This window comes from Porites lutea, chromosome 6 (genome assembly GCF_958299795.1).
Source record: "Porites lutea chromosome 6, jaPorLute2.1, whole genome shotgun sequence".
Taxonomy (NCBI): Eukaryota; Metazoa; Cnidaria; class Anthozoa; order Scleractinia; family Poritidae; genus Porites; species Porites lutea.
The window spans coordinates 22,285,303-22,298,122 of record NC_133206.1 but is presented as its reverse complement, the minus strand read 5'-3'; the positions used below and the strand labels follow the sequence as shown (position 1 = coordinate 22,298,122).

The 12,820-nt window shown below is 36.9% G+C and overlaps 1 protein-coding gene across 1 annotated transcript; it reads right to left on the bottom strand.

The window, feature by feature from the left end:
* Nucleotides 1-11,735: 11,735 nt before the first annotated feature.
* Nucleotides 11,736-12,387, bottom strand: LOC140941793 (uncharacterized). Its single transcript, XM_073390806.1, has one exon. It carries the CDS (start codon nucleotides 12,375-12,377, stop codon nucleotides 11,772-11,774), a length of 606 nt encoding a protein of 201 aa, XP_073246907.1. The 5' UTR covers nucleotides 12,378-12,387; the 3' UTR covers nucleotides 11,736-11,771.
* Nucleotides 12,388-12,820: the final 433 nt, after the last annotated feature.

Genomic DNA, 12,820 nt, shown 5'->3' with positions numbered 1-12,820 from the left:
CGTCTTTGAAAAAAGCAAACACCGGGAAGCTGGCTTAAAACAAAAACTTCAGCTTTAAGCTCGAAGACTCAGAATTTTTAAAGACACTTTAATACTTGTCTTCCTGAATGAAAATTGTCGTCTCTGTATATGTTTGGCCGTATAGGTGATTTTGGAAATTTTTTTAACGGTTTAGCTTAAGCCCACACTTGCTTTGATCGTCCTGAATATTGAATAATAGCAATTTGTATTGCAAAACTGTCAAATACTGCATTCTGTTGTCCGAGGTCTGTATGATAAAAACAGTGCCTCATAGTACTGTTTCACCTCAGATGTGATGTATAAATGATATTTAAGGTTGGTTTACACGAACCCAGATTTGTTGGCAATATTTTGTAAAGTAAACTTGTCGAACGCAAAAAATTCGGCCGGAACTTTTTTCCAGGCCTAATTAACCTACGGTGATCAAGAGCCATTATGGCTCTTAAAAAGTATGATCGAAGACGATTGCCAGTTTTTGGGTGTACATATGAGGCCATCAACTCGATGTAAGATTTGGTTCACTCTGGGGTTGTTTGAAATTATTTTTGTCTAAAATCACTTAACCTTTCCCTGAAAAGTCACATGAATGTGCTCTAAAGTTAACTGAATTGTGGAATACAAGTTTATTGTTTGATTTAAATTATAAATTTATTAATGCATGGGAGCCTCGCTTTTAGCCCTGGCTAAATCTATATATTAACATATACATGATGAGAAAAGAGACAGATTTCCCAGGTAATAAGCTTTCAAGAATTTCCATTGCTCCACCGACATTACTCTTGTTAGATAGAAAACAAAAAATGTGAGTTTAATACTGACAAACAGCTGACGTACAAAAAAACAGTTTTTATCATGAAATTCGTCAATCGAGGCGATACATTGCAATCTTGATCGCGTATCAATAACTGTTGAAATTGTGACCATAGGATAATTAAACGTCAGGGTTGTTTTATATCATTGCAAGGTTATTATTAGTACTAATAACCGCCTAACCAACAGCCTTTTAATTTCCATGCCAGCTTTATATATTGACCTTAAACCTCAACAACAAATATGAGTTCATTGGTCAAACAGATTCTATACCAGTAATAAAATGAGCGAATGTCGTTGAGTTTTAGTGAGCTTTGCGAATTCAATTGGCTGGAAGTCAATTACGTATGTACCACTACCTTCTCACCATTTTTTTTATTGAGGTATTTGGCAGTATGGTATACTTTTTGCTAAGTTTGGTCACTGCTCAAAGAGATTGCATGAGGGAAAGCTACTGAGTAGACTACTTTTCAGTGGGATACTATTTATTATGCTGCACAAGGTGGTCCTAACTTTTGAATCTATAGTTGAAATCCTAAAGTGTGCAGTCCCATATAAATTCCAATTGAATTTACTGAACAGTACAGTTTCCTCGTCCTACAGGCGGTATATTTATGCTTAATGAGAGTGGTTTTAACTTCTGACTGAACCTGCAATAAAAAAAAGTAGGACCCAAAGCTTGAGTGGTAGTTTACTGTTTTACTGTATAATCGGAGTTAAAAAAGCTTTTCAAGTTTGTTCTAACCGTTTTGTCTGAATTAGAAGATAGAGTTGGTAGTTGCTACCTTAACTACTGCAGAATTAAAAGCTCTGAAAGCTACTGAGTGTTGAAGGAACTTCTTGAGGACGAACTTAAAAGCAGGTACGAAATGATGAGGATCCTTTCTTCTTTGACCAGCTTTATCGGTTAAAAAGTTCACTGCTTGCAATTGATGGTTTACAATTCTCTCCGATGAATGTAACACTTTTTTCTTTTGACCAGAAAATCCACTTCCTACCACTAAGGAGTATCTACTGCCAAAATGCGATTAAAACCCCGAGGAAATAAGCCAAAAATGGTATAAAATAGAGATTGCTTTCATTTCTAGGAAACTACTGTTAAAAGGTTGTGCTGAGCACTAAAAACATGAAACTATGTAATATTCCGGCTTAATGTAATCATGCAGGGCTCTGTAAAAAGAACAACTGTTTTACACTAAATTCACGACAATAGAACAGACCGTTCATATTGGCCACTATTTTAAACTTCAAGGTTGTATACTAGCGTTTTGCAAATTAACAAGTTATGCTCATAGTACTCCATCAATCTTAAACATAAACCAGAACTGATTAAAACCAAAGATCTGTTAGCTGAACTTTGCATGACTTGAATTACTTTACGGTGGTTTTGGTTTATACTATGCTTTGCAGGGTGATGTAATTTTGTGAATAAAATACTTGTATTGCTACGACTCAAATGAAACCTGAGTATGATGAAAACTCTTGGTAAGTTCTAACTTAAGTTAATTTAAGTTTGTGGAATTTGTGGAAGGTAGGTACTTGACTGTAGTCTTTTTATTCTTAAGAAAAGGTTGTTAATAGTTGCTCCCCCCGCCCTGCGTTGTGACTGACGAAATGCATAAAGGGCAATGCCTGGAATGTTACACAGAACGAAAAATTTATAGGAATCAACTATTGAGAGACGATAGCTACGACTTCAAGAATCAACGTGACGTCCTAAGACGGACTTAACTAACTTCCCAACCCCCCCAAAAGTATTGTTATCATCACAATACTGACATAAGTTACTATATCGGAAATATCATCTAGACGCGACGAAGTCAGTACACACACTGTAACATTTCTCGAAATTGTGTCTCAAAAGGTACCTGATTGTATCTCAGCGCATATTCATTTCAAAAAATTTCCGAGGGAGCATGTCCCCGGACCCGACGAGGAAGCTCGTCGCCTTCGGCCACTCGGGACTTCTCCCCCAAACGATAAATCGTAAATAGAACCCTGATTAGGGTTAGACAGTGTAGTAATGGTCACCTGAAGAAGAAACTTTTAGTTGGTAGGAAATTAAGAATAATGGAAGCCAATTAAGCAGGAAAACAAGTAAGGAAATAGAGCTGCGATTGTACTTTGCACTGATGTATAGTGATTACGAGTTTATTTTTTCATTACTACTTTTATATACTGTCTTGGAAACTCAGAAATACAATAGGATATGGAATCTTCCATTACGTATACAGTAGCTAAACTTGAGAATAGCTCCGAGTCAGGCAGCCGCGGGACACCTTGTTCTCGACAGTTTTAAGTTTTAGAAATTACCCTCTCTCTCTCTCTCTCCCTCTGGGTATGAAAGCTATATAGTGGCTGGTCACTTTTTTGAGGCATGATGCTGTTTTTATCATTCTGTACGTTTATAACACTAAAATTGAAACACTGGGATCGGGTACAGGTACGTAAATCAGAGCAGTTGCGTGGTACTTTTCTTGGTTTTTTTAGTCACATGATTATGTCATAAAGTTGTCCACTTACATTGTTGACTCAAGCAGGATAGTGGCTGCGGATCACAAACCCCATTCAGTTTAGGCAGTTAGGAAACTTCACTCGTTTTGTGTCCAGTGCAAATTCTTAATCCCAACCAATTTTGAGAGGATATTAAAATGCGCCATTTCCACCTTCCCTCATCTTTTGTTCCAGTTTTTTTTTTAAATTTTAGCCTCGACAAGCAAGCAACCACGTAGTACTGGAGGCTTTTGACAATATGCCAGAGGGTAGCCAAACAAGACTGCCACAAAGGGGTGACTTATTTTCTTGGTTAAGACGATTTTAGGCTAAATTTAAACTTCAATTTCCTGTTTTACAACCTCGAGGGAGGTCCAATACCCACCGCCAATCAAATGACTGACAGGTTAAAAACAAGCAAAAACCACTCTCACGTTTATAGCCTCAAAAGGGCGTGTTATTTCTTGATACCAAAACCGCTATCATCATGCAAGCTTTATAGGTTATCGTCAGTTTAACACAGTATAGTTGATTAACATTATATCCTGTCTGTTTCTCTGAAAGCGCCCACATTTTGTAATAATCCATTAAAATTAAAGGCTTGGCAGTTCACTTGCATGATGTTTCGAAACAATACTTTCCTGTGCTGCTGTTTTTTTTCCCCTCCGTTCAAGCTAGTCCTAACATTATGTGAATGGATCCTAAACTGTGACCATTAACTGATGAAACAGACTTGTTCTACTGTTTATTATAACTCCAGGTGGTTCTTACTTTTGAGTCTGTGGATGGAATCATAAAGTGTGATTTTGAGCTATTGAGCAGTGAGTACTTTCCTGTGGCACGTTTATTATAAAAGGAAAAGTGTGGGTTCTAACTTTTTAGTCTGTAGAGGACATCCTTTAGTGTAACCATTGAAATGAAAGTTACTGATCAGTACTTAATTTCCTTTGGAGCCGATATAATTATCCTGTGCAAGGTGGTCCTAACTTTTGAGTCCTGTAGAAGAGTTCCTGAATTGTGACCATTGAAATGCAAGCTGCAGAGCGTGCAGTTCTTAACTGAGATGCTATTTACTACATGTATGCGTTAGATTTTAATTGGTGGTTCTTTTGCCTTATTGGATGAAATACCACAATACAACTGAATGTTAGGGTTTAAATTTATTCTTGGTTTAATCGAGTTTGAGTTCCTTTGCTTTTGTGCATGGTAAGTATGATAATGAACTTGAAACGAAAGAAACCGGTTATTAACTAGGAAAAATCAACCACAACAAAGGCGCAAAAATACACAACAGCAACAATACAACCCTTTAACACAAAGCTGGTCGTCGAGATATAATGTCTTTTTATGTCTACTCCCTTGCAAATTCACATTAAATCTAGCTCTGAGTCTTCGGTCTTCACAAATGTATCACTTGTACATTCATGGAAATGAAAGTTAAACTTTCTTCTATTGCTTTTTGGTGGACGTCCGCCATTATAATCAGGAATGCAATTAGTTGCTCGCCGAGATATAATGTCTTTTTGTGTCTATTCCATTGCAAATTCACATTAAATCCTGCTCTGAGTCCTCGGTCTTCACAACGAAATGTATAACTTGTACATTCATGAAAATGAAAGTTACTTAGTTACATTTTGTTCTATTGCTATCGCCACCATTATAATCAGTGTATAGTTTGATGCTTCGTAATGTTGAGCTTTATGCAAGTTTGTAAAACACGTTCTAACTAGATGTAGTGGGACCATTTCAAATAACTATTGCAAAGTACCCTCTTAGGCAATATTACCGATTATTTTTTTAATTACAATATAAGGCCCTGCCGTAAGATTTGTAGTGAATAGTGAGTTAATTCTTCTGGGTAAATGCCTCAGTTGCCATAACTTCAACTAGTGGATGTACTGATTTTAATATATTCTTGATACACTGGAATGAGATGGTTCCCACCACTTACAACTCATCAATGGCAATCTTGTATTTTTATCTTTTTCAAGAGTAATCTAATTGATTATTAATTTATTTTGTTGTTCAATTTCATCGGCGAAATTTTGTGCCATTGTGGCAATTTTCTTTCTAGCTGCTACTGCATGTTATATATCATTTCCTGAAAGGCGTGGGACTCGGACTTTGTTGGGTAGTTTCTTAGCTGCTAATCTTCGCACATACAACTGAATACAACAGGCTGAGAATAGTGAATAGTGAAAAGTGAAAAATCTACTGGGTCCGTGGATAAAATACTCAATTATTTGGCAATTTGAAGGCTCTTTATTTCTTTCTCTACTTTGTCCACAAGCCCTATTCAGTTGTCTCGTTATTTAAAAATGATCATGTACTTGCTGCTAATTTTCTGTCGAGGTACACGACTTTATCTTGATAGACTTTAAGGCCTTTAAACTGCGAACTTCTAAGTGAATAAATCACTCAAACTTGCTGCTTTTGTTCAAGAGTTCAACAATGCAAAATTCATTTAAAAAAATACCTAATACTGCTTTGCAATGTATTGCAAACAAAATAGTGCCATCCAAAGTACTGACAGAAAGGTTTTAAATTGTCACATCATAGAGTTTCCATTTAAAGTTCAAGTGTCCATAATTGACCAAGAGGTGTACTTCTAAATGGTGGTCTCCAGTCACCCTCTGCAGGCATCAGTTAACTCAAGAGTTGGAAGTGTGCCATTGAAATGTGATTGGCTTTTCCCGAGACGATAGAATCAAATAGGGGCAGTTGCCTTTTGGCCGGAAAAAGTGATTTGAACTATAGGATAATCTTTTGGGTCGTCGCTGAGATCCAAACCGTGCAATTAGAAACCACTAAGCTTATCTGTCCTATTGACGTTGTAAAAGTAGCTATTCATCATGGACAGAATTATAAGCTACTTAGGTTCACTTTGGCTCTTTGTCTTGGCCACAAATGCGAACTGTTTGCCGGAAAGCGTGGAAAGTCTGTCTCAATACCACATGCCTGGTGACGTTCGAGACCTGCCTAGGAGAAAACAACACTTTATTTGTACGAAAAAGGAGAGATATTCATTCCCATCATGTTTGCAGTGAGAATTTTGCATCACGCTGGGTGTCAGTCGATGTTCTGTGTAATTTGATGTACAAGTTCTTTCTTTCTTTTTAAACTTTATTGTTAGTTTGTTTAGAAATGTTTGAACAATTTGTCTTAAACTGAAAAATTTATGGCAAGTTTTGCGTAGCCTTGAACTTTAACTGCATTACCTAAAGTTTAGAAATAAAAAATGCCAGCATGCAATTCAATTGCATTGCCTTTCTAACTACTTGTATCAGCCTTTTTCCGGAGTAGAACGCAAGCAGGTATAAACGGCATGAACCTGGGGGGCAGCAAAAATATCTGACATTATTTTTGAGAGCAAAATGGCAGCTTAATTGACGGATTAGTCTAGTAAATGGAGCGCGACACTAAGCTGCTTTAGTTTGTACCACAAAGCTACCTTTGATTCCTTTGCAGACAATGTTTTGTTTTAAGAAACGACCATGATGTTTACTGTCTTACAAATGTCCGGTTTCCAAAAATACATAGTTAATCGCAAGGGAGATGAGTTCTTAACGTATATATCTTATTTTAAGAACAGATTAGTAGGCAATTTATAAGTAGTGATTTTATAAGTGAAGCATTGTCATGGTTAAAAAGGGTCTAAACAATTTACCAGTGGAATGCCCTGTATACTGCAATTCTTCAAATCGCTAACAGGTTCACTGCTTCAAGAGTACTATAATTAGATGAACATACTGTATCGTCACACCGGCTTAAGGATTTCACTGATCCACCGACAGTCGAAATCTTAAACCGTTTTCTACAGCATAAAAAAACAGTGTCACAGCAAAGTACTGCTCAGTAGCTTTCACATTCATAGACAGTCAAACGTTTAAACCGCCTGGTGCAGCATAACACAGAGTACGCCACAGGAAAGTTCTGCTCATTGAGTAGCGTTCATTTGCAAGCTGGGGGCATACTTTTGTCTTACTCTGCACTTTCGTACAGCCAGACAAACTGTAACATAAGAAAAAAATACTATTGTTCATTAGGGTCCTAATCTAACACGTTCATCGACAGAATTAAAGTTCGAAACGCAAGTCCCCCTCTCCCACTCAACGTCTGGACACTTCATGTAGTGTGCATGACGATCACCTGTTTTTGCTTTCACGATAGGGTTAAGATCGTCAGCAGCTTATCAACTTAAGACTGCTACGTGACACCTGTCTTTCCATACAGAATGAAGTATATTATACTCCATTTACGTGAAAGCCAATATTGAAGTACCGTATTTCCGAGTACATCCTTTTTACAGTCGGTAGCCGGAAGTAGATTATTGGCTACACCGTAGAATACGTCGGAGAAGAAGTGTGTCAGGAGCGTATCAGGGCACGACTAAGATCGAACGCACCACGTCTTTTTCCTCAGTTTCACATCACATAAAAGGCAAGACTACCCAAGCCATTTAGCATAAAGCCAATACTATGCTTTGACTGTTAAATTGTCAAAATCCCCATTTTATTTATTTTTGAGGTACTAAGTATGAGCCAAAAGATATGGGGGCGTTTGGCAAAAGGCGTAACAGTGTAAATGTTTATTAAACAATTCAATTTACGGACGGGAAATTTTTACGCCGGGCGTAAAAATTGCTTTTTACTGCTTGGGCATCAAACACACTGGCTTGCAAACCATAGAATAACTTTGAATTAACGGATACAACATAAATACCCCACAATTCAAATTTTCTCACCATTATCTAATTTCTATTTGACATAACCTCCAGATATAAACATAAAGTGGAATTTTCTTGCTTGGTCACGGTACTGGGAAAGACCCACGCATTATGTACAGTATAGCAATCACGTAGACTTAACAACTAGTAAACGTTCTTAAGTTACCGTCTTCAGTGATACCTAAACAGGAATCAATGCAAAGAAGACAGCACCAAGAAAAGAAACATTTGCTTTAAAGGATCCTTTGTTTATATTTGGTTACATCACTTGCGGGTTATTGTTTCAAAATCAAGTGGCTTTGTTCGTAATACAAGTCAAGATGACGACCTTCGCACTTGGCACGGAAAGCAGATTTTTATGGTAGTGGCTAAAAACTGGGGAGTAGTAAGTAAAATTAAGAGCTCATGTAAAGTGCTTAAACAAGAGTTCTAAACGGCTAAATAATTGACTTATGTATACTATCTAACAATTTTTCGTTACTTATGTATCGAAATCATTGTTACATATTCGGCGATATGTTATAATGATTTAGTATGGAGGAATTCTGTAATTTTTTGTCCAAGAATTTATTATCACTGATCGATATAAAGGTACCATACCATGTTGAAATCATAGTCTTTAATGTAGAGAAATTTTGTATTTCTCCAAGGTATTAAACTTTCTATGCTCGTGATCTTTTCATGAGCGATAGAATGCAAATGCGAAGGATAAAATTCTACTGTCTTTTGATAAGTCCAACTGTTTTTATATGATGCAAAAATTCCAAAAGTTTTTAAAGATTTGTCCTTGTTTGGCAACTAAGTAGTGTATTCCTTCTGGCAAGAACTTTTAGAACTCGAGTTTAAGGTAGTCGCTTTTTAAGACCTTTTTATAGTGGATATACAAGTCCATCCCAAGCTTGAAATATAACTTGTAGAGAATACTGAAAACCCCAAATCCCGGCTTTCAAAAGGGTATATTGCCCTTAGCTGTTGACATTCCCCGCTCATAATCAGTTAATGGAGGAAGCGTTAACCCTAGGAAGAAGCTCTAAATACGCCGAATATATTTATCAGTATTTGTTATATTCATGTTGATCGAGTGTGGTAATGCAGCCCTCTTTAGAGACGTTTAGATCGGTAGAGCGTGGGTGGAGGGAAACAAGTTTAAAACCTTACTTATCATTGTTAGACATTATTTAACAGATCTCATGTATATAATAAAACACAATAAGCGAAGCTTTTGTGAACCTCGAAAAGAGCCACCATTTTATTATCAGAGGGGCTGGGCTCTAGTAAACAATGTAAACAAAGAAAACCGCTGGAAAGTCATACAAAGGTAACTAAAACTCGTGAAAATTGCTTTCAAAACAAAGGAAGCTATAGCAAAAAATATTACATACTTTAAGAAAACTTGTATGTCAACAATCTAAAATAAGAAAAAAAGTTATGTTTGTTTTCAGATAACTTGCTGTAAACGGTGAGATAGTCAATGAGGGTCGAAACACTGATTTTTAGACAAAATGATGAAAGCCACTTAAATTGTACGATTTGACGACGACCGATTTCAGAAACAGCTCCTATATGTTTCTCCTCCTTGGTTTACAGTCAGAGAAATCGAGACAATTCTCTTGCTGGCACTGGGAAGTTTATTATTTTGATTTTAACAGTGAATTTTTCGTTATTTGATTGCGAAAAGTTGAAACGAATCGCCGAATAATTGATGATCTCTAAACCGGCTGGAGTGTGTTTTCATACTCTCTTGTAAAAAGTCAAATTGCCTTGTTGTGTCTTTTCTTAACATTTACTTTAATAACCGTAATTAGAATAGTCCGTTTGTTTTATTACTATCTTGACTTTAAGAAATTGCCTGTTTTTATAGTGTTTATAGTGTTCCAAACATTGCAAACAAAGGTGACTAATGCCACACAGGATTATTGATTCAATTCGTAACATGCTTATGCAACTTGAAGATTTTCATTTCTCGCAATATTGTTGGCTAGTACATTTTGTTTTTTGCATAGAAGTGCCGTTTGCATGTTGAGAGTTGTTATAACTCTATTCAAGTTGCCTATATTATATATGTATTTAATTTGTTTAAATAGAACTCTTCCGATCGATAGATACCGGCTATGACATTCTTATAACCCATCAACAATTACTCGAAAACAATTCTTCAGAAGTTTTCGATTAAAATTGCTATTCAGGAAATTATAACTCCAAATTGCTTTGTTTGTTTTCGTTTTATATCCACAGTCTCTTAACAAAATTAGCACTAAATATGATTATATAACTTGTTAGAGTAATTAATAAACCACCTGCATTCCTTCCACTATCAGGCTAGGTGTCCAGCCTACGTCTTTTTCGCGAACCAACTAAGACCCGAACTTAAGTACAGTAAAAACCCGCCATAAACAACCTACATTTTCCCAAGTCAGCCTTAACAGTCCTTACATAAATGGTAATCAGCACAAATTTAGGCTATTTAGTTTCTTAAAGAGGTTCATAATTTCTGAAGAAAAAAAATGATAGCTATGAGTATTTAGTGGTACTGTGCTTAAATCCTTATATAAAATGTGCAAACCAAATCAGTATTCATGTAAAATGACTGTGCGAAAAAGGAATGAAGCACTGACCATATGGCTTTTGAAGTCCTTTAGCCCAAGTATACAGAATTTTTTTTAGAGTTTAAAATATAAGCCCTGTTTAAAATTTAAGGCTGAGCAGGTTCTTACACAGAGGAAGTCTAACTGGCAAATTTTAGCCCTACAGGTTCTTAGAAACCAGGTTCTTAGTCGCGAGTTTTTACTGCTCTAGATCGATGCTACATCTCATTCATGTTCTCCTCCTATGCCCTTAAATACGTTCACCTAAGTTACAGAAAAATGATTAGCTCAGGGTAAACAAAGTCTTAGTATCTATTTCAAGGGTTGTTTAACACCAGAATTTTGAATTGAAGTGCAATAAACTTTGTCTCTATTCTTTAATATATAACAATTTAAATAAATGGCCACTAATTCGTGGACCACAGCATATATAAAGTTATTGAGCATTTTACTTATATATAGAAGCTGTAAGTTACCCTCACAGGAAAAATATAATTATATTATATTACAACATGGTCTGTTATCCCCATGGTGAATTTATTTTCATGACACAGCACTGAAAATGCCACATTTTGGGCCAGGCAGCTCCTTAAAAAATCTGACAGTTTGAGAAGTTTTGTACAACAAATGGAAAGAAAGTAGTTGCGCATAATTCTCTGACACAACTGGAGCTAACCTTTATCATTTCCTCAAGAACGGTTGATTTTGCGTTTCCGTGCATGAAAATAATATTATCTGTAAGAAATAATCGACAACATCGTCCACCTGCGTCTCTAAGTTAATACTCAGCCGTAAGCTGTGGCAGGATATTTCAGAAACTGTCTCACAGTTTGCTATTTTCATTGGCACTGAATCTCAGTGTTATTAAATAAAATACGTACATTGTGCAAGCAGCCAACTTTTTATCACTGAATTGGAAGCCGAACCACGGAATAAAAAGTTGTTCTTGCTACAAACAAGTTGTGTCAAAAGTATGTACCTTATCAATCCGGCGACACTCGACGTTCTTGAATTTGAGTTTTTGAGTCTGGAGACATTCGATTGAGGTCAACATACTGATAGGTTAACATTTTAACTTGGGTATTACTCTCTATTCTTTGTAGGGATTTTTAAACTCCCAAGTATTGTACAGTTCCTTACATGAGTGGATGTATTTTCTTTATATGAGACGATCGATGGTCGGAGCGGCTAAAAGATCTTCCACAAAGCGGACATACGTAGGGCTTTTCTCCAGTATGTCGTCGATAGTGTCGCTTGAGTTCGTCGGAACGTCGGAAACACCATCCACAGTCTTCCCACGGACACAGATAGGGCTTTTCACCTGTATAAAGCCTTTTGTGAGTACCAAAATGCGAACTTTTCGCGTAGCGCTTTTCACAGCCGGGAAAATCGCAAAGGAACCCGTCATCGTGATTTAGTTCCAGTTCCTTGTAGGTCGAGGAAGATGTTGAGAGGGTTTGCCCTCTCGTCGCGAAACCCAAGTCTATAGCTCCATTTGTCGATGTACTGACTGCAGTTGTTTGGGCTGGGGTTGTCACTTGTGGCCATCTGTGTGTTAGACTTAAGGAAGGCGCACACTGGGACTGTACAACTGTGTACATGTTTGACGCTGGATCGGGAAATCGGCAGTCTCTCTTCCCGGACATTTGTTCGAACTTTGGCAGTGGAGTGCTTACGTAATTTGCTGGTGTTTCCATAGGAGTTGATACGGGAGAAGATGACCACAAGTAGCTATAATCCATTTCGTGGAGAGTCTGTCAACAAGGTGAAGAATACGAATCGAATATTACTATCTATAATCGATCATCACACCATAGCATGAATAAAATGATAAGAAACGGCGTTCATTGCACTGTTAGTTAACGAGGAAGGGACTTTCGACTTTGGTAGGATTTGCAAGCAGTAAACACTTCTCGCAGTTTAAGAATTTGAACGGACCCCCGACCTTGACGTTGCAATTGTCTCGCCTTCACGGCCCATAATTTTAGTTAAACTAGAGCAATTTAACTTCGTCGCGATAAAAGAAAAGAACATAGCCTTTTTTGCGTGATGTTACCAAAATAAACAGTCGTTGTTATATAACATTTTTGAAGATTGAGGACTAAGGGACCTTCATTTATTGCAATGCTCAGAGACATTAAGGAAATCATTCGTAGGTGCAGTTTCCGTCTCGAAATCTCAAGGA